Below are 26,016 nucleotides of genomic sequence, written 5' to 3' on the forward strand. Positions count from 1 at the left end.
TATTATTATTATTATTATTATACAATTGTATCACAATGGCCAGTTGTTTCGCCGGATTTGGCATTGGTTATTAGTCGGGCCCCACCCAGGGGATTATTATTATTATTATCATCATCATCATCATTATCATACAATTGTATCACAGCAGCCAGTTGTTTCGCCGGATTTGGCATTGGTTACTAGTCGGTCCCCACCCAGAGGCCTAGGACGTCGTAACGTATTTTCGTAATATGCGTGCAGATCCAAGCAGTGCGGCTTTTTGCATTTGACTGATGGGGATTTTGTCAATTTTTAACTGTTTTAAATGTAATTCCAGTGCTTTTGGAATAGCACCCAGTGTGCCAATTACCACTGGAATTACCACTGCTGGTTTGTGCCATAGTCGTTGCATTTCGATTTTTAAGTCCTGGTATTTTGCAATTTTTTTCATGTTCCTTCTCTGCGATTATTTTTATTATTATTATTGCAAGCCTGCCCACACCGGCTCCCCAGCCGCCAATCAAGAGTCCTTGCGGGAGTCTGAGCTGTGAAAACGGTTCTCTTTAGTATAAATAGGCATTCACGATTTCTATAATTTAAACGCTTTTTCAGACACGACAGTAACAAACGTTTAGAGCAGGTAGTAAAGTAACGAAAGGCACCGGGGGGACGACGACAGCAGTTATTGGCAGTTTTCAGATGTTATTGGGGGGGGGGGAGGCAAAAGGATGGAGGGGGGGGGAGAACCTGGCTGCCAGACACCAGCTGGCTTCTTACAGAAGTCACGGAGAGGGGGGAGGCAGACATGCATTGGGAGGGAAGGAATCAGGGGCAGAGGAAGGAAAAGCAAATTAATACTGTTTTTTCCGAGGTCCCTCCGTCTCGCTGCAAAGAATCCAAGCGGATCTGAAGGGGAAACGAAGGTTCTCCCTTCCCCTCCCCGGTGGCTTCGTGGTGGTGAAGCAGGGGGTCCGTGGTTGTAGACCGGTATGGCTTTTTAATCCTGGGGGAGGGGAGGCGCCCCTATGTTAGGTCCTCCATTCACCCTGGGGGGTGAGGGTCTTTTGATACGCCGGGCTGGATTTGGCAACCTGGAGAGCCAAAGATGTACGGAAGGAATCCGACGGGGCGGTGAACGATCCCTCGTCGGTACGGAAGGCTGTCGAGGGTTCACACAGCCGGCGGGGGGAACCCTGGTCAAGCCGACGGACGGACGCAGGTTTTATACCTCGGGCCTCGCGAGAGGAGCATGGAAATGGCGAGCGCTGAAATAATTCTCCTCCACGGGGTGTAGGCGGCAGCCGGGATTAGAACTCGCTGCCCTACAAAAACATTCCCAGGATCTCGAGGAAAGCCACTCCTAAGATCGGACTGACGGAGGATGTTTGGACTGCGCATCCATCGCCTACGAAGAAGACGGAGGAGACAATTTGTAGAGAGACCGAGTCTCTTCCCAAGGAGAGTTACGGGACCCTCCGATGCCGTGTTTCTCAACCTTGATGACTTGAAGACGTGTGGACTTCAACTCCCAGAATTCCCCAGCCGGTAGGAAACCAGAAGAGCAGCTAGTGGTGGCACATGTGCCGACAAGAGAGGGCTGTGCGTGCCACACGTTTGCCATCACCGTTATCTAGCCACTAAACGTGAGCCAAATTCTTAGGGTTTCCCCCCCCCCCACTGATCAAATCAAGGAAGCCAAACTGGCTAAAAATCTGCACCCCTGAAACCGATTCAAATCCAACCAAAATCTGCATCTTTTAAAGGAGGGAGACTTGCCGAAAACAACGGTAGACATTTTGACATTTATAATGATCCATTATACAATTGCGGCAACTCCTCTCTCTCTCTTCTCTCTCTCAAGACTATCCTTAATTGTCCACAGGCCCAAAGCATACTTGGGATATTTTCGAGACTCCGTGCTAAATTTAAAACGCTTAAAAAAAAAATGTTTTGCTTGGCTCCGAATCTGTTTTTGGAGGAGCTGGGAGTTGGGAAATCTCGTCCTTTCCCTCCTTCGCCTTAGGCAACCCGAACCTAAAATCGGGCCGAAGCCCCAGCAAACCCTAGAGCAGTGTTTCTCAACCTTGGCAACTTGAAGATGTCCGGACTTCAACTCCCAGAATTCCCCAGCCAGCGAATGCTGGCTGGGGGATTCTGGGAGTTGAAGTCCGGACATCTTCAAGTTGCCAAGGTTGAGAAACACTGTCCTAACCACTGCTGGGGAATTCTGGGAGTTGAAGTCCGGACATCTTCAAGTTGCCAAGGTTGAGAAACACTGCCCTAGAGACACCCAGAATTCAAAATCTGACCCTGTCGTTTCCTTGGCAACTTCCAAGAATGTCTAGACTCCCAACTCCAGAATTCCCAGCCCCAGGATGCATTCTGGGAATTGAGAGTCCACCCGTGCTGAGGTTTTGAAATACGGCTCTGCTCCGCTGACTTAAAATAAGCGAAACAGGAACATGAGCGCATCGCAATAAAAGGAGAATATTTGGAGCTCGGGGCTGAAATGAGGGGTCCCTGGTGCTCTCTCTGAGCTTGGTGGTCTTCTGGCAGACGTTTCATGACCAAACTAGGTAACGTCATCAGTAGCTGGTAAGGAGGGAGGTTTGCACGCCAAGCCCCACTCCTTAGTTATCTAGTTTGGGTCATGAAACGTTTGCAAGAAGACCACCAAGTTCAGAGAGCACCAAGACCCCCTTCGTGACCACCTGGCCTTGATCTGCTGCAGGGCCACGCCCATCTGGATTAGCCTGGCGCATCAAGGTGGAGAAACGCAGCTCCAGAAGCCAGGATTTGCCATGGACCATCCTAGAGGTTTACTTTTTGCGGCCAAAAACAACTCCACAAGGAGGTGAAGCTCAAAAGCCGAGGGCTGAACGAACTGAACAACTGACCGGATAAGCGTCAGCTACATAATCTAGAAGGCTGTGCCTTGACCTCAGCAACTTATTAAGATTCCTGGACTCCCTTTTCCATCACGGCTGGCTGGGAAATTCTGGGAAGTTGAAATCCGCACCTCTTCCAAGTGGCGGAGGCTGAGAGAGGAAGGGAGTTGGTTTAAAGACTGTGGAATGAGTCCGTGCAAATCAACAGTGCGGATGTGTTGGGATCGACCAATGCATAAACACGGACATCGGCAGAACAGACAGCAACGGCAAAAAAAAGTGTCGGAAAGAAAGGATCAAATCTGGCCAGAAATTGCCGGCCCGAAAAAGGAGACCCCCATTCCGAGGGGTGGGAGAAAGGAGCGGATTGGAGGATGAAACCATCCTTGAGAAACGTCGCCAACGGCGAGAGGCCCCTTCCGAGATGAAGCCGGGCGGATGCGAGAAGCCGGAGCAGAGAGTCCACAAGACAGCAAAAGACGTCGGAGACCACGGATGGCGAGAATTCCCTGGCAGTTTCGTGCTGGATCGCTAAACCAGTGTTTCTCAACCTTGGCCACTTGAAGATGTCTGGACTTCAACTCCCAGAATTCCCCAGCCAGCATTCGCTGGCTGGGGAATTCTGGGAGTTGAAGTCCAGACATCTTCAAGTGGCCAAGGTTGAGAAACACTGCTCTAAACATTTGTAACGAATCGCTCTAGGAGAGTCCGTTGGCTGAGCGGGGAGGAGGAGGAGGAGGAAGGTGGGGGGAGGACCATTCGCGGTGAGAAAGTCGAGAGAGAACTATCTGTCGGACAGAGGTGCATCTGCTAACCTCCGGCCAACAGAAACACTGGAACTTTCTGTGCAAAAATGGAATTAAAGCAGAGGGGGGGGGGAGAGGGAAGAGAAGGACCGTTACACGCGACAGGGCGTGATTCTCCCCTGTACAAAACTGTCTCCTTCTGGGGGGGGGGGAGGATTCCTCCGCCCACCCCCAAGCAACCAGGACGGTGGAGTTAGGGATAGGTCTGGATGGAGTGGGGGGGGGGGGGAGGAGGGGGGGGGGGGAAGGGGTAGCTCAGTTCACCTTTGTGCAAAATCAGCCCCTCCAAGCACCCTGTGCTCAAACCTTAACATTAAATAAGAGAGTTTCGCTCATTAATACTTTTAAATAGCGGAGAGGCGCCGTTCGCCCTTCAACCACGCCGTTGGCCTCGAGAGGTTAGACGGTTAGGATTCCACATGGCCGCAGGGTCGGGTTTCGCGGGCGAGGGATGGGGACAGACAACCTGTACACACACACGCGCTGAAAAGGTCCCAGAACTTTCCCCTCTTGGGTCACGTCTGCTCCGCGGAGCAAAGGAACCGGGAAGCAGTCCCACTCCGGTTCCAAGCCGGAGAGCCAGTGAGTGCCGTTTCACACGATTGTGCCGCTGGGAGAGCCCCCGTTCTGGGAATTCAGGATCTGGAAAAAATCAAAAGTGGGGGGGGGGACAAAGTTTAAACAGCAAATGTGGTTCCTTCATCCCGTGGGCTGAATCCGCGGAGGGGAAATTGGTCGTCAGCACTTCCCATCCACCAATCGATCACGTCACGTCATTCAGTTAAGCAAGCCGTTGCCCTCTGCTTTTCTACCTGGATCTGCCCCGGGACAGGCTTATGGGATCTAGTGATCCCCGGATCCACCAGCAGGCTAATTCAGAGAGGATCTCTTGCTGGGGGAATAAAGGCTGAATCAACCCAGTTATGCTACTGGGAATAAAGAGAAGTCAGATTTGCACAGGAGGGGACCCCCCCGAGGGCATAGGAACCAAGCGCAGAGAGGAGAGAATATTTCTAGATCGGGGTTGAACGTGGTATCAGGGCACTGATGACGTTATCTAGTTTGGTCACACAACGTCTACAAGAAAACCACTAGGCTCAGAGAGCACGAAGAGCCCCTCCTCTCCCCCCCCCACTCGTCCTCCTTATGGAATCTCAAATTACAGGCAGCTCTCTTGACTTACAACTATTCATTTAGTGACATTTGAAGTTACAACTGAAAAGCGTGATTTGGGACACAACCGTTGATGGCCAGGTGATCAAAATCCTTGATCCTGGCCAACTGGCATGTATTATTTATGACCTTTGCACTGTCCTGGGGTCGTGCGATCCACATTTAGCAATAGCAATTAGACTTATATACTGCTTCATAGGGCTTTCAGCCCTCTCTAAACGGTTTACAGAGCCAGCATATCGCCCCCAACAACAATCTGGTTCCTCATTTCACCCACCTCGGAAGGATGGAAGGCTGAGTCAACCCTGAGCCGGTGAGATTTGAACCGCCGAACTAGCAGTCAGCTGAAGAAGCCTGCAGTGCTGCACTCTAACCACTGCTCCACCTCAGCTCTTTGTAACCCTTCCCAGTCGACTTTCGAAAAGCAAAGTCAATGAGTGGAAACCGGATTCACTTAACGACTGTGTGGCCAGAAAGGCCATAAAATGAGGCACGGCTCGCTCAAAAATTCCCTTGCTTAGCAATGGAATATTCTGAACTTAATTGTGGTGGTAGATTGAGGGCTACCTGGAACAAGTCCCAGCCTAACCTGCAGAGGAGTGCTGGCTGATCCCGGCTCAAACACTGAATGGACTTATATACCGCTTTGCAGCCCTCTCTAAGCGGTATACAGAGTCAGCCTATTGCCCCCCCAAACAATCTGGCTCCACATTTGACCCACCTCGGAAGGGTGGAAGCCTGAGTCAACCTTGAGCCCGTCAGGATCGAACTGCTGGCAGTGGGCAGAGTTTGCCTACAGTACTGCACGCTAAGCCCGGCGGCCACCAGGCCGTATCCCTCTCTTGAAGGAGACCTCGAAGCGGTAACCCAACGAGAGAGAGAGAGAGAGAGAGAGAGAGAGAGAGAGAGAGAGAGAGAGAGAGAGAGAGAGAGAGAGAGAGAGGGAGGGAGGGAGGGGGGGAGGGAGGGGGAGAGAGAGGGGGAGAGAGAGCGAGCCGCGAGATCCACTTACCGCCTTGCCTGGCCTGGCCCAGGTGCAGATCAGGCCCTCCTGGCAGGCGGTGATGATAGAGTCCTCCAGGAAGAGCAAGACGGTCAGCCGCTCGTGGGCGATCTTCTTGCACACCAGGGGCTCCAGCAGGGGCACTTCGTGGATGCGGGGGCACAGGGCCGTGCCCAAGACCTTGGCCGTGTCCAGCTTGCTCCTGGGCACCACGTTCAGCTTGTCGCTGCTCTTGCTGATGTTGCCCAGGCTGTGGTAACGCTTGTGCTCTTTCTCCGCGTTCTTGTCCCGCCGCTCCTGCAAGGTCAGGGTGGCGAACTTGCCGATGCTGAAGGGCACCGCCCCGTCCGCCGCGTGGCTTTTGGCGGTGCTGGTGACGGCCGGGTGCGGCAGGCTGTTGGAGCGCGAGAGGGAGCGGGGAAGCGGCCCTCCGCCGCCGCCACCCGACTCGGCGGCCAGGTTGCTGCCCCCGCTGCCCGAGGGAGGGATGCCGGTCCCGAAGGTGTTGGTGAGCGTTCGGGTGCGGGGCAAGAGGTGGTGGGGGTACAGCACGTCTTCGGTCAGGTCCCAGAGGCAGAACTGGGTGTCCTGCCCGGCGGAGCCGAACCGGTAGGTGACGGAAGGGGTGCTTTTGGCGCTGTGCTTGGAGAGGTGGGAGAGGGTGCTGCTGGTCCTCACCCGCCTGAACTCGGACGAATCCTGCAGGTCCTCGTCGCTGCCGCTCAGCTCCCCGCTCTCCTCGTCCTCCGTGCTGGTGGTGTAGGGGTCGAAGGCCACCGCGTTGACCCAGGACTTGTGTCCGTGGCCCCGGGCGATGACCCGGCCCTCCGCGAAAGACCACACCGTCACCAGGTCGTCCTCTCCCCCCGTGACGATGTAGCGTCCGTCGGGGCTCCAGCAGACGCACAGCAAACCCCCAAAGTAGCTCTTCATCATGCCCTGGAGCAGCATGGAGTCGAAATGGAAGACCCGCAGGCAGCCGTCTTGACTGACGCACGCCAGGTAGCGCCCGTCGGGCGAGAAGGCAAACTCGTTCAGGGCCCCCTCGCCCACCGCCCACTTCAGCAGCGGGTTCCGGGCGTTCTTGCTCTTGCAGGCGTAAACGGTGAAGCCCTCGCCTTGTTTGAGGAGGGTGTACTGAGGGGCGGCCGAGACGCAGGGCTGCTCCACGTTGTAGAGGTACAGGTGCCCGCTGGCGTGGGAGGCCAGGAAGAGGCTCTCCGACTCGGGGATCCACTTCACAAAGGTAACCTTCGACTTGTCGATGAGCCTCTGCGGGAAAGGAATTGGAAAGCTTATTTATAGGCCGCCCTTTTCCCTGGGGGGACTCAGGGCGGCTTACAATTCATGGGGAGGGGAATACAAACAGTGAGACATAAAACAATACATAATTAAAAATAGAACACAGCATTCATCATTCGGGTGGGGACGGATTACAATCTAACCCCAGGCCTGACGGGATAGCCAGGTTCTAAGGGCTGTGCGGAAGGTCTGGAGGGTGGTGAGGGTACGGATCCCCACGGGGAGATCGTTCCAAAGGGTCGGAGCTGCCACCGAGAAGGCTCTCCTCCGCGTAGTTGCCAGTCGACACTGACTGGCAGATGGAATTCGGAGGAGGCCTAATCGATGAGATCTAATTGGTCGCGAGGAAAGAAGGCCGGGGGCCAGAAAGAAAGGTGAAAAAAAGACCCTCGGGGTCCCAAGAGCCCCCCCCCAAGTCCCCCTCCCACAGGCAAATCCTGAGTAGCCCCTCCATCCCAAACCCCCAGCCCATTCCACGTTTCTGAAAGTCAGCTTGTTCGCTAGACAGAGATCATCTAGGAGGATGATGGTTTGTTCAGTTTTTGTAGCTGTCCATCTCGGTGAATAACGCCGGCCGGCTCACAATTCCAAAAAGACATTACAAACGAAGAACGTTTCAAAGGAATAAAAACAAGAGCAAAAGCACAAAAGAAACATCCAGATTGTTCTGAAGGTGGTCTTCTCCGCGGGGGGCAGTTTTTGTAAAACGAAGCCAGAATCCGAGAGACGGGAGGGATGAGGATGCCCGCTGGATTCTTCCCTGGGACCTGCCCCGCGCGGGAGAAGGCGACGCCATCTCAGAACAGCTGGGAGAGGGCAAGGCCCGAGGCCCATTTGAGGGCGAATTGCTGCTTCTCCGGAGCAGGGCTCTGCCAGGATGGATCTGGTAAAGCTCCGAGTCATTTTTCTGTCGAAGCTCCAAAACCACAAAGCTGCTGCAATTAAAGCTGCATCTTGATTAATCTGATTAGAATCAGTAACGAGGGAAGACATCAAGGGAGCGGTTTCCAGATGTTCTGTTCTAAAACTCTCATCAGCCCCAGCAAGCGGCAGCCAGAGGCTATTATTAGCTGCCGGTTCCCACTTAACGGCAGCCGGGCTGAGCTGAAAGGATCCCTGCGGTGACCCTCCCCAACCCCACCCAAGGTTGGCAGTTTTCTTGCAGGCATTTCAGGATCCAGCTAGGTAACATCATCAGTGCTGGAAGGGAGTGGGGTTTGCTCTCTGTTTATCTGCCTTGTAAGTGTTGGTGGGAAAATGTTTTCTTGGCAGTTTCCTTAGCCTGTTTCCTGTTTGTTTGAGTTGGTAGTTCTTTGATGGAGGTATTGTTTACTGCTTGATTGTTGGTGAACCCTGTTATGAATCTCTGCTTACCTAAGTGTGGATAAGCAACACCAACAATAGTTAAGCCATAGCCTCATCAAGGAACCACTAAGGACACTCCCACCAATATTGACAGAGCAAGGCACTGTATATAAAAGGAGATCGAACCCCACTCCCTTCTAGCACTGATGCTGTTACCTAGTTGGGTCATGAAACGTATGCAAGAAAACCACCAAGCTCAGAGAGCATCAAAGACCTTAGAGCCCTCTTCTTCCTCCTCCTCTTCCTCTCCTTCATCATTCTCCTCCTCCCCTCCTCTTCCCCACAACCCCTCTCTCTTCTAGCACTGATGGTGTTACCTAGTTGAGTTATGAAACATCTGCAAGAAAACCACCAAGCTCAGAGAGCATCAAAGACTTCAGAGCCCTCTTCTTCCTCCTCCTCTTCCTCTCCTTCATCATTCTCCTCCTCCCCTCCTCTTCCTCACAACCCCCTCTCTTCTAGCACTGATGATGTTACCTAGTTGGGTTATGAAATGTCTGCAAGAAAACCACCAAGCTCAGAGAGCACCAAAGACCTCAGAGCCCTCTTCTTCCTCCTCCTCTTCCTCCCTTTCATCATTCTCCTCCTCCCCTCCTCTTCCCCACAACCCCCTCTCTTCTAGCACTGATTACGTTACCTAGTTGGGTCATGAAATGTCTGCAAGAAAACCACCAAGCTCAGAGAGCACCAAGGACCCCACAGTCCTCCTCCTCCTCTTCCCCCTCCCTCCATCTAGCACTGATGATGTTACCTAGTTGGGCCATGAAACGTCTGCCAGGAAACCCCCAAGCTCAGGGAGCGCCGAGGACCCCCCCACGGTTCAACCCTGAGCTGCAGAGATTCCCTTCTGTGGGTCAGCCACCCTGCCCGGGACTCACCTCCTCATTAAATAGCTTACTGGTATCTTTCTTGATCAGATCCAGGTACTGCACCTGCCCAGCTGAGAAGCCCACCAGGAGGGAGATGCTTTCGGAAGCCGCCGTGAACTGATTGAAGTCATGGCAGGTGGGCTGCGTCCCCTTGTAGATCCGCTTGTCGATGGGTTTCTTCAGGTCGATGGACTGGGAGGATCACAAGAGACATTTAAGATCGAACAAAAAGCAAGGACTTCACACACAGAAATCTAAAGGAAGGGAAAGGAAGGGGCACCCACAAAAGGGCCACTTTTCAGAACAGCCCTGAATCGTTTGCCCGTCAAAAGGTTGAGATCCACTATTTTGACCACGTGACGACCAGCTTCTTCTTAGCCAAAACAGCCCCACTGCCTGGACAACCCGATTTGGGGGAGGCTTCCTTGCCAGGAGATCCTCAGTCACATCGTCCCAAAGGAGCTTTTTTTTTGTCCAAAAGGCCACTTGGACTTTCTTTTTTTCCCCCTTCGAAGACCTTTCGCTTCTCATCCAGGAAGCTTCTTCAGTTCTGATCTTCTGAAACTTCGGGGATGAGAAGCGAAAGGTCTTCGAAGGGGGGGAAAAGCCAAGAAAGTCCAAGTTGCCTTTTGGGGAAAAAAAAGCTCCTTTGAGGCTTCCCACCCGAATGATGAATGTTGTGCTTTATTTTTTACTTGCACTGTTTTCATGTTTATTGTTTTATTGTCTTGTATCCCCTTCCCTATAAATTGTAAGCCGCCCTGAGTCCCCTCAGGGAAAAGGGCGGCCTATAAATAATAAACTCATAAAAAAACTCATAAACTCCCCTGCTAGGAAATGCTGCCCGGAGCCACATCAAGAGAGCCCCCCCTCCCCCCCCCGCGATTCTACTTTGGCTCTTCCTTACCCATCACCCGCCTCTCCCCTCCCCTCCCCTCGTGGCCCCACCCAAATCCCCCCTACACCCCCACACCTGGGCACCTTCCCCCACCCCTATCCCAGCCAAGGTGGCGCAGTGGTTAAATGCAGCACTGCAGGCTACTGCTAGATCAGCAGGTCAGCGGTTCAAATCTCACCGGCTCAGGGTTGACTCAGCCTTCCATCCTTCCGAGGTGGGTAAAATGAGGACCCAGATTGTTGGGGGCAATATGCTGACTCTCTGTAAACCGCTTAGAGAGGCCTGAAAGGCCTATGAAGCGGTATATAAGTCGACTGCTATTGCTATTGCTATCCCAGGTGACCCCTCCAGTGCCCATTCTCCCCACCCAGCCCCCACTGCTGCCCCCCACCCTCCCTAACCCATCACTCACAGGGGGGTCGTTCCCCCCTCCCCAAATCCTCCTTACACCCCCCACCTCATTTGGGCGCCCCCACCCCGGCTCTCCCTCTCTAGGCGTGCATCTCTCACCCCCCCCCCGCCCTCCCTGCCCCCTACATCCTCCTTACACCCCCACCCAGCCCCCCCTTCCCCCCCCCGGGGCTCACCCTCCTTCCCCTCCCGGCGGCGCCCGAGTAGAAGTAGAGCTCCCGGCCCAGGTTGAAGCAGACGCGGCTCCGCTCGGCGCCCGGCCCGCCCGCCTCTCCGTCGGCGCAGGGCTCCCCTGCTCCCGCGGCCAGGCCCAGCCGCACCAGCGAGAGGCGCACGGGCGGCAACGACGGGGCGGGCGGCGCGGGGGCTCCGGCGGGCGGCAGGGGCGGCGGCGGCGGGGCGGGGGGCGCGGCGGGCCTGGCTCGGGGCTCGGGGCCGCCCAGCAGCCGGTAGGAGCCCTCGCGGGTGCGGAACTGGCTCTTGACCTCGTGCGGCGGCGGGGGCGGCGGCGGGGCCGGGGGGGCGCCTCCGTCCGGGGCCGGCGCCGGGGGAGCCAGCGCCGCCGCCATCTTCCCGCCCGGCCGCCGCCTCCCGGAAGTCGCCGCCCCCCCCTCCCCCGCACGCCGGAAGCCGCGCGGAGGAGGCGGGCCCGGGCGCGAGGGGGGGTCGTTGCCGGGCAACGGCGCGCGAGACTCCGGCCGAGGCTGGGCCGCCCGGGGAGGGGCGGTGCTGCGGTCGCCTTGGCAACGGGTGACAAGGGCTGGAGGCCGCGCGGGGCTCCCTTTGCGCAGGCGCCACCCTTGGCTGCGTTTTTTTTTTACGGCTTCTGGACTTCAGGGTTCCTGGCAGAGGGGACCCTGGAGGTCTTCTAGTCCAGCCCTTTGCTCAGGCAGGGGACCCTATAGCCATTTCAGGCAGGTGGCTGTCCAGCCCCTTCTTCAAAACCTCCAGCGTTGGAGGAGCAATTCCCAACTTCTGGTGGCAGGCAGTTCCACTGGTCAAGAGTTTGGTCAGGAAATCCCTCCATTCCACGTTGCTCCTCCTCCATTTTTCTTCTCCTGCTTTGGAAAAGAGCTTCAACCCCCCCCCCCTCTTTGTGGCAGCCCCTCCGATACTGGAACGTTACTAGGTGCTGACCAAAACTGGATGCTGTACTCCAGGTGTGGCCTTCCTGAAGCTTTATAATGGGGTGCTAATACTTCATGCGATGCAGATTCTATGCCTCTGTTTACACCAGTGTTTCTCAACCTTGGCCACTTGAAGATGTCTGGACTTCAACTCCCAGAATTCCCCAGCCAGCGAATGCTGGCTGGGGAATTCTGGGAGTTGAAGTCCAGACATCTTCAAGTGGCCAAGGTTGAGAAACACTGTCCTAACCAGTGCTGGGGAATTCTGGGAGTTGAAGTCCAGACATCTTCAAGTGGCCAAGGTTGAGAAACACTGCGTTAAGGGAATGTCAAGAATAGCAGAGTTGGAAGGGACCTTGGAGGTCTTCTATTCCAGTGTTTCTCAACCTTGGCCACTTGAAGATGTCCGGACTTCAACTCCCAGAATTCCCCAGCCAGCAAATGCTGGCTGGGGAATTCTGGGAGTTGAAGTCCGGATATCTTCAAGTGGCCAAGGTTGAGAAACACTGGTTTACACAACCGAGAATTGTATTAGTTTATTTGGCTGCTGCTACACAGGCTGGCTCCCTTTAAGGTCCCTCTCACAGTTACTGTTTTTGAGCCTCGCCTAATGGGTAAAGGCAAAGGTTCCCCTCGCAAATCTGTGCTGTCGTTCCCGACTCTAGGGGGCGCTGCTCATCTCCGTTTCAAAGCCGAAGAGCCAGCGCTGTCCGAAGACGTCTCCGTGGTCATGTGGCCGGCATGACTCAACGCCCGAAGGCGCACAAAATGCTGTTCCCTTCCCACCAAAGGTGGTTCCTATTTTTCTACTTGCATTTTTTATGTGCTTTCGAACTGCTAGGTCGGCAGAAGCTGGGACAAGTCACGGGAGCTCCACTCCGTTACGTGGTGCTGGGGATTCGAACCGCCGATCGACAAGCTCAGCGTCTTAGCCACTGAGCCACGTGTCCCTAATGTGTAACTTGTCCCTTTGGTTTTCCCTGCCTAGTTGGTAAAACCTGGCTTTTCTCCACATTGAATGTCATGTTGGATAATAGGGCCCATGGTTCAAGCCTTCCAAGGCTTCAACCCCACCTGGGCTGAGGAATTCTGGGAGTTGAAGTCCACACAAGAGCCGAGGTGGCGCAGTAGTTAGGGTGCAGTACTGCAGGCCACTTCAGCTGACTGTTATCTGCAGTTCAGCGGTTCTAATCTCACCGGCTCAAGGTTGACTCAGCCTTCCATCCTTCCGAGGTGGGTGAAATGAGGACCCGGATTGTTGGGGGCGATATGCTGACTCTGTAAACCGCTTAGAGAGGGCTGAAAGCCCTATCAAGCGGTATATAAGTCTCAATGACTCCTCTGCAAAAAAACACCCCAGGAAGCACCAGGAAGGATAGCTGAGATGCTTTATTGAGAAGGCAGAGACCCCCGTTTCCCCTTCTCCCACTCCCCCCCCCCCGGCCATTCTCTCCCTCCCATCAGCTCTCCATCTTCTCTTCTTCCTCAGTGCTGGACTTGGGGGGCGCTGCTGGTGCCTCCTCCGAAGGGCCGGTTGAGCCACCCTCTGCTGCTTGGCTGTCCTTGGCCGGCTCTTCTGGGGCAGGGGTGGGCTGGGCCGGGACCGGGGTCTTGCTGGAGGACCCTTCGTCTGAGCTGCTGCTGTTGCCACCGCCCGCTTCCTTGCTGAGCAGCTCCTGCAGGGAGAGGACACGACACCCGTCAAGAGTCAAAACTGGACACGGGAAAAAGCACTGGAAGCCAAGCGGGGGATTTCAGGGAAATGAATTTAATTAAATGGGAATCCGAGGAAGGAACCTGGTTTTTGGCTGGGAAATGATGCCCTTCATGGTATTGGACCCGGGTACTTGAGAGACTGCCTGCTGCCAATTACCTCCAATAGACCAATTAGATCCCACAGATTAGGCCTCCTCCGAATTCCATCCGCCGGCCAGTGTCGACTGGCGACTACTCAGAGGAGAGCCTTCTCTGTGGCCGCTCCGACCCTCTGGAACGAGCTCCCCGTGGAGATTCGAACCCTCACCACCCTCCAGGCCTTCCGCAAAGCCCTTAAAACCTGGCTGTTCCGACAGGCCTGGGGCTAATTGAGCTTTGTCCCCCCTCGAATGGTATGGTTGTTGTGTGCTTTTAAATTATGGTATTGTCTTGTTCGTCTTTTAATTCCTTATTTGTACCCCCCACCCCTTGACTTGAGTTGTGAGCTGCCCTGAGTCCCCTTCGGGGAAAAGGGCGGCATAGAAATATAATAAATTCAATTCAATTCAATGACGGCACCCAGAATTGGAGTCAAAGGGACCATTTGTTTTCACTGAGGACAGCAAGAGCCCAAGAATTCAGTCTGTGCAATTAAAAGAACCACTTCAATCTAGTGGTTGAGGCTGCGATGGAGAACCCATGGCACGCATGCCAGAGGTGGCACACAGAGCCCTCTCTCTGGGCACATGTGCTGTCGTCAGCTGCTCTTCTGGCTTCTGTTCTTCTGACCAGCTGGTCTTCGCAGGCGCCTGAAAACGACCCAAAAGCGGCCAGAAAATGACCCAAAAAAAGAGCCTATAAACTGCCCGAAAATGGCCCCCAAACAGCCAAAAACAGCCAAGAAACAGGCACATGTGCGCTGACCAGCTGGTCTTCAAGTTTCCGGCACTCTGGCACATGGACACACACATACATGCACACAGTAGAGCCGAGGTGGCGCAGTGGTTAGGGTGCAGTACTGCAGGCCACTTCAGCTGATTGTTATCTGCAGTTCAGCGGTTCAAATCTCACCGGCTCAAGGTTGACTCAGCCTTCCATCCTTCCGAGGTGGGTGAAATGAGGACCCGGATTGTTGTTGGCGGCAATATGCTGACTCTGTAAACCGCTTAGAGAGGGCTGAAAGCCCTATGAAGCGGTATATAAGTCTAACTGCTATTGCTATCTATCTATCTATCTATCTATCTATCTATCTATCTATCTATCTATCTATCTATCATCTATCATCTATCTATCTGGGTGAAATGAGGACCCAGACTGGGGGCGATATGCTGACTCTGTAAACCGCTTAGAGAGGGCTGAAAGCCCCATGAAGCGGTATATAAGTCTCACTGCTATTGCTATTGCTACATGTCCCAGTTTGGGCCCTCAGTGCCGAAGAGGCTCCCCATCCCTGGGTTAAGGCATCAGGCTAGAAAGCAGGAGGCGGTGAGTTGTAGTCTTGGCTCGGCCATGAAAGCCAATCACCAGGAGGCTGGGAGTTCTAGTGCCCACCTTAGGCATGGAAGCCAGCTGGGGAATTGGGGGCCAATCACTCTCTGCCTCTCGGCCCAACATACCTCACAGGGTTGTTGGGGGGGTAAAAGAGGAGGAGGAGGAGGAGGAGGAGGAGGGAGACGTCTCGACTCTGCTTGATTTATGTGTAGAAATAACCAACAAACGGAAAATGAGAAAAACACAAATAAATACACCGATGGAAAAGAGGGGGATGGGGGGTACCTTGGTGGGCCAGGGTCCTTCTAAGCTGGATTCCAGCAGGGAGCTCTCCCCCGCAAAGCTCTCCTCCTCCTCCTGCATGCTGATGAAGATGGTGGGGGTCTCGGCTTCGGGCACGTCTTCCGGGAGGTCCACCAGTTCCTCTGCAGGGGGAGGGGTGGGGGGGCCGGCCGGGCGAGCCTGTTGCTGCTGCTGCTGCTGCTGCTGCTTCAGCTTCTGCTCCTCCTCCAGCTGCCTCTTCAGGGCCTTCTCCTGGGCCAGGCGCAGGGCGATCATGTCCTGGGACACCCGAGGCAGCAGAGGCTGGGGCTCCGCTTCCTCCTGGGGGCCCAGAAAGATTCGGGGTTTAGGATCCGCTAAAAGAAGCCATTCCAGAATCCCTCCAGGATGGGCCCAGACGGCCCGAGCAGTTCGGGGGGGTTGAAGGGCCCTGCTGGCTGGTTAGAATGGAACCACAGGGAGTCCTCGACTTACAACAGTTCCTTTCAGTGACCAAAGTTACAACGGCAGCAAACAAAGTGGCTTATGGCTGTTTTTCACGCTTAACGACCGTGGCCGCAGTCACGCGATCGAAACTCAGGCGCTTGGCAACGGGTTCACATTTAGGATGGTTGCAGTGTCCTGAGGCCACAGGATTTGCTTTGGCAAAGTCCTTTTTTTTGGGGGGGGGGGAGCCCGATGCGCCTTAACTTGTCAATTGCAATGCTTCGCTTAACAACCGGGGCGAGAAAGGTCGTAAAATGAGGCAAAACTCAAATTAAGAAATGAACCTCTTAGCAACGCAAATTTGGGGCTCAATTGCGGTCATGAAGTCCAGGACTGGCTGCATTGCAGGCTGACTCTGCCCACTGCCAGGAGTTCGATCCTGACTGGCTCAAGGTTGACTCAGCCTTCTGTCCCTCTGAGGTCAATAGAATGAGGTCCCAAATGGCTGGGGGCAAGAGGCTGTCTCTGCAAACCGCTTAGAGACGGCCATAAAGGACGACAAAGCGGTATATAAGTCTAAGGGCTACTGCTAGTTTAATCCCAACGGCACCCCCATTTCTGAGGCTGAGCATCTCCCATTCCCGGCCATCGCTCCTCTCCGGGACAAGGGGTCTCCAACCTTGGCAACTTTAAGACTGGTGGACTTCAACTCCCAGAACTATTGGCTTGCCAGGTGGGGGATTCTGGGAGCCGAAGGACATGAGTCTAAAAGTTGCCAAATTTGGGGAGCCCTGCTCTAGTTGGAGCAACTGCTTTCACCCGAAAAACATCCCCCAAATATGTCCATTTAATAGCAGCAAAGAAAGAACTGCATCAAACTGAAGGTTGATGGGTCTCTAGGAGCTTCTCCAGCACCCAAGTCAATGGAATTAAATGTACAAAAAACACCTGCAAAAAATGTTTGGGATCAAGAAAAAAAAAATGGCTTAAATGGCAAGAAAATCTATAGGAAATCTTTTTCCAAGCCTGTTCTGGTCATTCTTTAGCTCACGTGGTCCTTTAAGAGAGAGCCGAGGTGGCGCAGTGGTTAAATGCAGCACTGCAGGCTACTTCAGCTGACTGCAGTTCTGCAGTTTGGCTGTTCAAATCTCACCGGCTCAGGGTTGACTCAGCCTTCCATCCTTCCGAGGTGGGTAAAATGAGGACCCGGATTGTTGTTGGGGGCGATATGCTGACTCTGTAAACCGCTTAGAGAGGGCTGAAAGCCCTATGAAGCGGTATATAAGTCTAACTGCTATTGCTATTGCTATTTAAGGCCCAGAAAGCTCTGAATCCTTTTAAGATTTTGCTTCTGTCCTTTGCCAAAGTTTGGCTTTCAAATCAAAACCAAACTGGGAAGCAAAACCGAGCCTTTTCCTGTGGCAGTTTCCCCACAATTCCCCCTTGGCTTTCTGCCAAACTCTTGCCCCCTGCTCTTGCCCTTCAGTACAATCCATCAGCCTCCAGTGCAATAATTCAGCCCCCGCCCCCACCTCCAACCCCCAATCCGTCCTCACAGCACTGACCTCCCTCTCTCTCCTCAGGGTCTTCGTCCTGGGCGGAGCAGGGCCCCTCCCTTCCTCCAGGGGCTGAAGCTCTTTGCCTTCCGTTTCCTGTTTGATGGTGGCTTCCAGAATGGCCATGGTGGAATTGGGGACGTGGGCTTGCTGGGGGTAAGAAGGACACCGTGTCAACCGACAGGAGATTTAAGGCAGCCAAATGAAGGTTAGTTACCGATCAAAGACTCCGAAACACAAATGCAAGATTATTCTGGCTTCGGCTTTTCCATTAACGTCTCAGCATAGATCCACTTTTGCCGAATACCTAATTCCCATACCACCGTCTTATGCCTAAAGACACTTACCCATATGTTAAAGTACAGCTTCCCCTCGCACATATGTGCTAGCCGTTCCCGACTCTAGGGGGCGGTGCTCCTCTCCCTTTCAAAGCCGAAGAGCCAGCGCTGTCCGAAGACGTCTCCGTGGTCATGTGGCCGGCATGACTCAACGCTAAAGGCGCACGGAACGCTGTTACCTCCCCACCAAAGGTGGTTCCTATTTTTCTACTTGCATTTTTTACCTGCTTTCGAACTGCCACGTTGTCAGAAGCTGGGACAAGTCACGGGAGCTCACTCCGTTACTCAGCGCTCGGGATTCGAACCGCCGACCTTTCTGATCGACAAGCTGAGCGTTTAAGCCTTGAGCCAACGCATCCCTATCCATATAGTGTGTGTGTGTGTGTGTGTGTATTATTACTACTATTTTTGTCATCTTCCCTACTACCTTCTCCTGTTGGTATCTCTGATTATCACTTTGTTATTTTGCATCTACACTGAGAGTTTCCGCAGAGTAAACAAGGTCATTGTGTTATTGGCCAAATTACAATAATTGTAGTTCTAATTCTGACCCAGTTCTGTCTCAGCGACTCCATTTGAGGAGATAGGCTTCTGAAGCAAATAGGGCAGGGGCAGATATTCTGGGAATCTACTCCGTCTTCATCATATAAGCCATTGGTCTCCAACTTTGGCAACTTTAAGACTTGTGGACTTCAATTCCCAGAGTTCCTCAGCCAGCTTTGCTGGCTGAGGAACTCTGGGAGTTGAAGTCCACAGGTCTTAAAGTTGCTAAGGTTGGAGACCACTGATATAACCCATTGCCTACCTGATGGGGGGTGAAGGAGCGGACGTGAGCGAGCAGAGGCTCCCTCAGCTCCGGGCACTTTTCGAACACGGCACTGAGCTGCTGTGGGGGCAACTGGAGGATGACTTGGAAGGACTGGGGCTTCGTGCGCTGGCAGCATTTGATGAAGCCCTCCCAGACTTTGGGATACTTCCACACCTGGGGAAGAAGCAAGAGTTCGAAAACTGAGCCATTGGAATCCTCCATCCATCCCAATTCGTTCGTTCGTTCGTTCATCAAAGGCGTCGGCCTCCCACCTTATCACAGAGGCAACTCAGGACAGTTGACACTATTAAAAAATAAAACTATATAAATAGTGCGACGTTATCAAAAGGCAACATGCGATTGCTGAAAGATGGATGGGAGGGAGTAAGATGGGGGGGGGGGAGAGAGCCAAGGTGGCGCAGTGGTTAGGGTGCAGTACTACAGGCCACTTCAGCTGACTGTTATCTGCAGTTCAGTGGTTCAAATCTCACCGGCTCAGGGTTGACTCAGCCTTCCATCCTTCCGAGGTGGGTGAAATGAGGACCCAGATTGTTGGGGGCAATATGCTGACTCTCTGTAAACCGCTTAGAGAGGGCTGAAAGCCCTATGAAGCGGTATATAAGTCTAGCTGCTATTGTTATAAGTTTGGGGCTCCCTGGTGACTGTAAATCAAGGACTCACCTGTATGGTTGAAATCCAACTTCTTAGCAATAGCAGTTAGACTTATATACCACTTCATAGGGCTTTCAGCCCTCTCTAAGCGGTTTACAGAGTCAGCATATCGCCCCCAGTCTGGGTCCTCATTTCACCCACCTTGGAAGGATGGAAGGCTGAGTCAACCCTGAGCTGGTGAGATTTGAACAGCCGAACTGCAGATAGCAGTCAGCTGAAGTGGCCTGCAGTGCTGCACCCTAACCACTGCGCCCCCTCGGCTCTCTTAAGGGCCCCAGGCTCTCTTCTGCTCCCCCAGGCCCCGACTCACCTGCTTCAAGATGAGGCGCGAAAGGATATTCATGACAAAGCCGCCCAGGCGGGGGTACATGGTGAGTGACTGGATGACCGTCCGCATGAGGAGCATGGGGAGGGGGTTCTGCTCCATCAGCTGCTGCATCACCACGGCCAGCACCTCCGAGGTGTAGACGTTGTGCTCGGCAAAGCACAGGTTGGTCGCTGCGGGCAGGGAAATCGAGGGCGTGAGAAAAGGAACTGCTCCAAAAACATAGGGAGGAGGGTGCAAAAGGCCGCCACCACGCGTGTCCCAAGCGGTCAGTCCTTTGATGCCCCCCCCCCAAGAAACAGGAGAAATCAGAAACCCCGAGAAGGGAACCTAAAGGTTTATTGCAAGCTGAAACTCTGGACAAGAATCTGAATGGCCCGAGCGAATCGGTGCAGATAAGAGCCCAAGGAATTGAAGGTGGGCTGGACTTCGATCTCACGGGGGCATGAAGGGACTCGAGACTGATGACATGCTTGACTCTTCCCTCCCTCGAATCAGCCTGCTCATCTACAGCACTGCTTCCCAAATCTTCCGCCGTGATAACAATTCCAGCCTCTTCAATTGGGATCCCTTTCCCTGGGGTTTGTCTGGAATGGTATGAGGTTTCCTGCCTGAGCAGGGGGTTGGACTAGACGTCCTCCCGGGTCCCTTCCAGCTCTGTTATTCTGGTCGGATGCATGGCAAGACGAGAGGCGACACGGGTTTGTGCGTTTCCTTCGGAGGGCAGCAACCGAGAGCCCAGAGCAGTGTTTCTCAACCTTGGCTACTTGAAGATGTCCGGACTTCAACTCCCAGAATTCCCCAGCCAGCATTCAACGATGCAGCTTTTTAAGAAGAGGTTGGACAAACCATTTGTCCAAAACGGTCTGGGGGTCTCCTGCTTGAGCAGGGGTTGGACTGGAAGACCTCTGAGGCCCCTTCCAACTCTTACTATTCTACGGTCTAGATCTCTTGAAGCAGTGTTTCTCAACCTTGGCCACTTGAAGATGCTCGGACTTCAACTCCCAGAATTCCCCAGCAGTGGTTAGGACAGTGTTTCTCAACCTTGGCCACTTGAAGATGTCCGGACTTTAACTCCCAGAATTCCCCAGCCAGCATTCGCTGGCTGGGGAATTCTGGGAGTTGAAGTCCGGACATCTTCAAGTGGCCAAGGTTGAGAAACACTGGCCCAGAGCCACAGCTGTGCCAGATTTCTGAGGGTCTCCCCACTACGTTCACTACCGGATATAATAATGGTGGCCTCGGAGCCTTCCTTCCAACCCAGCTTCAAGTAAGTGGGGACCACTCAGTACGGCCTTTGGAGTCTTGGGAGTTGTGGCGCCCACCCAGGCGCCCCTTTTAAGGGGACCATGGACCCCTCCGTGATGAGTCCAACTGGTCTGGCGGAAGGCGAGCAGAAGCCCAGAGGCAGCCAACCTTTGATGATGGACTTCATGTCGCACTTGGTGGAATCGATGTTGTGCAAGGCGATCAGCAGTTCCCCGGGATTGAGGGGGGAAACTGTGGAATTCCCTTCACCTGTGGAAACGACCGCGAGAGAAATTAGCCCCACGGATTCTCCACAAGGACGGAGCTGCTGGGTCCACTTGTTCGGTCCGGCAGCTACTCAAGTCCTCCCCCAGGGCTCTCTTTCCCCCCCACCTTGGCGTTGGTCCCTCCTTGCAAGGGCAAAAGGTTGGGCGTTGGAAGCGGGGATGAGCCGTGGTCCCTACCGTGTTGGGTTCCCAGGAGCCGGTTAAAGACTTCTTTCACCACGATGGGATTCAGCTTGATGAGCTTGGGCAAAGCCTGGATCACCTCTTTCTAGAAAGAGACCGGGGGAGGGAGGGAGAGTGTGAGAGAGAGGGAGGGAGGGAGAGAGGGAGAAAGAGAGAGAGAAAGAAAGAGGAGAGAAAGAGAGAGAAAGAGAGAGAAAGAGAGAGAAAGAGAAAGGAGAGAGAAAGAGGGAGAAAGAGAAAGAAAAAGGAGAGAGAAAGAGAAAGGAGAAAGTGAGAAAGAAAAAGGAGAGAGAGAGAGAGAAAGAGAAAGGAGAAAGAGGGAGAAAGAAAGGAGAAAGAGGAAGAGAGAAAGAGAGAAAGAAAAAGGAGAGAGAAAGAGAGAAAGAAAAAGGAGAGAGAAAAAGAGAGAGAGAGAGAAAGAGAAAGGAGAAAGAGGGAGAGAGAGAGAAAGAGGAGAGAAAGAGAGAGAGAGAAAGAAAAAGGAGAGAGAAAGAGAGAAAGGAGAAAGAAGGGAGAGAGAAAGAGAGGAGAGAAAGAGGGAGAGAGAAAGAGAGAAAGAAAAAGGAGAGAGAAAGAGAGAGAGAGATAGAGAGAGAGAGAGAGCGGATGGGCTGTGGTGAGCCCTGCCTTTTCCTCTCTCCTTCTGTCAGCCTTCAGAGGGGCCTCATGGGTCCTGCAGGGCACGGGGCCCCGATCCCCTACTCAGTGAAATAAGACACTAGCAGAGAATACAGGGAGTCCTCGACTTACAACGGTTCATTTAACGACCGTCTGAAGTTACAACGGCACTGAAGAAAGCCACGTAGGACTGTTTTTCACACTTTACCACCGTTACAGCCTCCCTGTGGTCAAGTGATCAAATTTGGACACTTGGCAGCTGCCTCATATTTATTTTTCGGTGGCGTCACCTTTTGTGACCTTCTGAGACGCCAAGGCAACGGGGAAGCTGGATTCGCTCAACAACCGTGTGAGTAACAACTGCAGCCATTCGCCTAACAACCGTGGCACAAAGGGTCGTAAAACGGGGCAAAATTTATTGAACAAAAGTTTCACTTGGGCACAAAAATCTGTGGCCGTAAGTCGAGGACTCCTTGTAACGCACCTTAAGGGGGCCTCAGGTAAGAACGCAAAGGGCACAACAAAAAAGAAAATAATTGTGATTTGAGGTTCATGCCTCATTTTGCGGCGAGAGAGAGAGAGAGTCGGAAGTCGATGTTTCTTTCTCTTCTCAGCCTCCCTCACTTCTCTTCCTCCCCACCGTTTTCCCGTTCCCTTTTGCATTTTGTCTCTGATAATTCAATAAAGGACGTTAAGAAAGCAGGAAGGCGGCCAGGGGTACCTTTTCCAAGCCGTTGAGAACCGGGATGAGGAATCGGACATCCGGGAGCCTCTTGTTGTAGAGATCTCGAACTCGTTTCACCAGCTCCGGAGACGGAGGAACTGCAGAGGGAGAAGCAGGGGGGCCTGGAGTAGCCGGAGAGCCCAAAGGCCCAGCGGATCCCCTGGCAAAGCCCTACCTTTATCGGTCAGGCTGTGGAGGCACCGGGTGACCAGAGTTTCGGCTCCCTTGGGGCAGTTTTTCACCAGCTTCAGCAGCTCCTGGGAATTCATGCCCATCCCGCGGATCTGGAGATGGGGAAGCGTAAGCCACGGGGAAGGAGGAGGGGAGGGGAGCCGCTTTGCCCCGGAGGGGAGAGAGGGATGGCTCTCTGCCGACTCACCGGCTGCTCGATCACCCTGAGGATGGTCCGCTTGATGTCCGCAATGGCCTCCGTGTAGACGGACGCCAACTCGTGGATGAGCTTGTGGTTCTGGGGAAGGAGGGCCAAGTAGAGGTAGAGGCAGTGCTTGATGGTCTCCTCGGTCCAGGGGGCGGCCACCTCTGCAAGGGAAAGGAAGGTTGAGACTTCCGGGGGAGGGGCCTGCCGTCGCCGGTGGCTCAATGGAGCTGCCCTCAGAGTTCTGGTCTGTATATCTAAAAGATCTATAGATATCTCTCCTTTCAGGCAAGAAAGGAGCAGGGAGGAACTCAGTCGTTAGAATCCTCTTTGTAGTTCACAGCTTTTTGTTTTTCGCTGTGAACAGAGAAGAGGTTCAACAAAAGCTGAGTTTTTTTTACTCCAGCCAGATCTTCTCAGCTGTTTTTTTTCAGCTCAAGGCAGGTCGCCCCCCCCCTCAGGACAAAACTAAGCTATTTAAATTCAATCCGAGCAGCGACCATTCCTGAGAACCCTTTTTTTTATTATTATTCAAAATACCAGCTTCAATTTTATAAATGGAAAGGAAGGTTGAGAAGGAAAAGGCTAGGCAGCCGTCGCTGGGGAGACAAAGGGAGGGAGGGAGGCTGTCAGAGAAGAGCCGGGGGAGGCAGCGTCAAATGCATCATCAGCCTAGAATCGTTGTGTTCCCACAAATGGTCTCAACCCTTCTTGAACTCCCTTGACCTGCATTTGGCTCCCCGTCTAAGGTCAACAGAGTTGAAGAGGGGTTGGGTCTGAAAACTGTTCGTGGGAATGTAATGATTCTAGGCTCATGTCACGCTTCACTCCGCCCTCAGCTCTGCCCGCTCTTCTCCGACTACCCCCAGCCAAGGAGAGGGCAGGCCGCAAGTGCGGAATCAGCCCCGAGTCCTTGTGTGGCTGCAAGAGATCTGGAACTGACCCCCTCCTCCTCATGTTCCATAGACCCTCTCTGTGTGAAGGCTGACAGTATGGAGCCGAGGTGGCGCAGTGGGTAGGGTGCAGTACTGCAGGCCACTTCAGCTGACTGCTAACTGCAGTTCGGCGGTTCAAATCTCACCGGCTCAAGGTTGACTCAGCCTTCCATCCTTCCGAGGTGGGTGAAATGAGGACCCGGATTGTTGTTGGGGGCAATATGCTGACTCTGTAAACCGCTTAGAGAGGGCTGAAAGCCCTAGGAAGCGGTATATAAGTCTAACTGCTATTGCTATTGCTATGGTCTCCATGGTATGGATTCCTGCATAATAGGCAGAACGGAATCAAGTGATGAGCTTGAACTTTCCCTGTGTAGATCCGGTTACTTGTGCCCGAAGGTGACCGAGGCCCATCGGAAGATCCTCCTTCTTGGGACCACTTACCTGTATCTTTATCAGCGCCAAAGAGAACGGAAGGCGGGTTGGGGTGGACCAGCAGCTGCAGGTAATTCAGGGCAAACTTCTCCACGTATTCCCGCAGGTGGTCCTTCTCGTACATCCGCTTAATGAAGAGGAGGGCTTGCTGGCGAACCTGAGTCAGGAGAACAGCCAGTCCGGGTCACTTTCAACTCCAACAAGACCAGTGTTTCTCAACCTTGGCAACTTGAAGATGTCCGGACTTCAACTCCCAGAATTCCCCAGCCAGCGAAAGCTGGCTGGGGAATTCTGGGAGTTGAAGTCCGGACATCTTCAAGTTGCCAAGGTTGAGAAACACTGAACAAGACGCATCGAGGGGATTTCTTCTATTTATCTTATCTATATCTCACTTTCATTATTTGTACAAATAACTCACGGCGGTGAACATCTCCCACACGCCTTCCTATTTTCTCCACAACAACCCTGTGAGGCTGTTAAGTGAGTTTCTCCCCCCCCACCATTTTATTACCTTACTCATCCATTGTTCAGTAAATGACTGCAGTTGTTAAATTAGTAAACATGGTCGTTAAGTGAATCCTGCTTTCCCCACTGGCTTTGTTCGCCCTTGCGACATTGCAACTGTCATAAATGTGAGTCTGTTGCCCGAGTGTCCGAATTCTGATCACGTGACCACGGGGGACACCGCAACGGTCGTAAGTATGAACAATGGTCCTATCTCACTTTTTTCAGTGCTGTTGGAACTCTAAATGAACTGCTGTTAAATCGAGGGCTACCAGTATTGGGAAATTAGCATTATAATGGTTAAGAGCTGAGATATTTTGGCCCAAGAGCAGAAGATTCACCTTGTCCTTCTCGTGGGAGCTGAGGTCCAAGAGAACGTGCAGGTACTCGAACTGCCTGGACGGGCGCTTGAAGATCAGATCGCGGAGGGTCGACATGCCCAAATATGTCCGGCTCTGCAGAGCGGCCCAGAAAAAAAAACCAGGATGTGTCCCGGTCCAAAGAAGGGAAAAAAACCCCCCATAAATATTGTTAGTACGTTCAAAAATATCAATTTCCCCAACTTCTGCTCTTCGTAGGGCCGTAAATATTTAGCTGTCTCATTCCAGACAACTGAAGTCCAACCTGTGGACTTCAACTCCCAGAATTCATTGAGGCAGCCATCCAGGTCCGGCTGAGGAATTCTGGGAGTTGAAGTCCAGGGAGTTGTAAAGGGGCCTGACGGCCTGGGAGACGCACCTCATCCTCGCAATACTTGCGTATGACTTCCAGGGCGCTCTCTGTGATCAGGGGGGCCTCCAGAACCACCTTGGTGAAGATCCTGCAAGAGACACGGGGGAAGGGGACCCAGAGAGGGTCAAGGGTTTAGAGTGGGCAATCAGGAGAAGAGAGAAATAAGTCCGGCTCCCACTGGAAGAAGTGGAGCTGCACCATTTCAGCCAGCAAAAGGTGATTTATACAAACTTCTCGATTAAAGAAAGGATGCCAGAGGGAACATTATTTATATGGAGATCATTTTGTTTTAAGTTTTTTTTCCATTTTCATAACACATAATCCCATGTATACTATGACATAGCCAACATCATATTGTATTATTAAATGTTTACATCAATTCACCTTACCATCAACTCCCCAAAACCATTATTGGCTCTTCTGCTCTCCCTACACCATATTTGTACCTTATCCATCACTTTCTTCTCCCTCTCTCCTCCTTTCTTCCCTCTGTCATCCTTCTCTTCTCTACTTTCCCTTCCTCTCTCCTTCTTCTCTCTCCCCTTTCTACTCTTCCTTTC

The 26,016-nt window shown here is 53.2% G+C and overlaps 2 protein-coding genes and 1 long non-coding RNA gene across 4 annotated transcripts in view; all 3 read right to left on the reverse strand.

Moving 5' to 3' along the window:
- Positions 1-525: 525 nt before the first annotated feature.
- Positions 526-3,442, reverse strand: LOC148042880 (uncharacterized). The gene is made up of 2 exons (XR_015698306.1): positions 2,192-3,442; positions 526-2,062 (listed from the first exon to the last, which is right to left on the reverse strand). It is a non-coding gene; the product is annotated as an uncharacterized LOC148042880 (long non-coding RNA).
- Positions 3,443-4,005: 563 nt separating this feature from the next.
- On the reverse strand, positions 4,006-11,269 carry DMWD (DM1 locus, WD repeat containing). 2 transcript variants are annotated; one of them, XM_087727368.1, is made up of 4 exons: positions 10,871-11,269; positions 9,415-9,577; positions 5,859-7,121; positions 4,006-4,315 (listed from the first exon to the last, which is right to left on the reverse strand). In XM_087727368.1, exons 1-4 carry the CDS (start codon positions 11,261-11,263, stop codon positions 4,047-4,049), a joined length of 2,088 nt encoding a protein of 695 aa, XP_087583494.1. In that variant the 5' UTR covers positions 11,264-11,269; the 3' UTR covers positions 4,006-4,046. The 2 variants fall into 2 exon arrangements, with proteins under 2 accessions (XP_087583494.1, XP_087583495.1); XM_087727369.1 differs by having other exon boundaries at positions 4,118-4,315; positions 9,395-9,577.
- Positions 11,270-13,266: 1,997 nt separating this feature from the next.
- The window catches only part of SYMPK (symplekin scaffold protein), a 28,790-nt gene continuing 16,040 nt past the window's right edge, over positions 13,267-26,016 (reverse strand). The window contains exons 15-27 of the mRNA XM_087728330.1: positions 25,463-25,544; positions 25,066-25,179; positions 24,230-24,377; positions 22,854-23,014; positions 22,650-22,758; positions 22,472-22,572; positions 21,127-21,217; positions 20,831-20,932; positions 19,400-19,587; positions 18,415-18,591; positions 17,281-17,421; positions 15,293-15,610; positions 13,267-13,497 (exon numbers count right to left, since the gene is read on the reverse strand). Coding sequence (XP_087584456.1) covers positions 13,282-13,497; positions 15,293-15,610; positions 17,281-17,421; positions 18,415-18,591; positions 19,400-19,587; positions 20,831-20,932; positions 21,127-21,217; positions 22,472-22,572; positions 22,650-22,758; positions 22,854-23,014; positions 24,230-24,377; positions 25,066-25,179; positions 25,463-25,544 — 1,948 coding nt within the window. The 3' untranslated portion in view covers positions 13,267-13,281. The remainder of the gene's footprint in view (positions 13,498-15,292; positions 15,611-17,280; positions 17,422-18,414; positions 18,592-19,399; positions 19,588-20,830; positions 20,933-21,126; positions 21,218-22,471; positions 22,573-22,649; positions 22,759-22,853; positions 23,015-24,229; positions 24,378-25,065; positions 25,180-25,462; positions 25,545-26,016) is intronic.

Source organism: Thamnophis sirtalis, unplaced genomic scaffold (genome assembly GCF_051295495.1).
Source record: "Thamnophis sirtalis isolate CommonGarterSnake01/CBP01778 unplaced genomic scaffold, rThaSir2_p1.2 scaffold_13, whole genome shotgun sequence".
Lineage (NCBI taxonomy): Eukaryota > Metazoa > Chordata > Lepidosauria > Squamata > Natricidae > Thamnophis > Thamnophis sirtalis.

Coding starts and splice junctions, on each gene's coding strand:
- DMWD (XM_087727368.1), bottom strand. CDS start 11,263: ATGGCGGCGGCGCTGGCTCCCCCGGCGCCGGCCCCGGACGGAGGCGCC. Junction 9,578..10,870: donor CCGCCGGGAGGGGAAGGAGG/GTGAGCCCCGGG, acceptor TGATCCTCCCAG/TCCATCGACCTGAAGAAACC. Junction 7,122..9,414: donor TCTGATCAAGAAAGATACCA/GTAAGCTATTTA, acceptor CCTTTCCCGCAG/AGGCTCATCGACAAGTCGAA.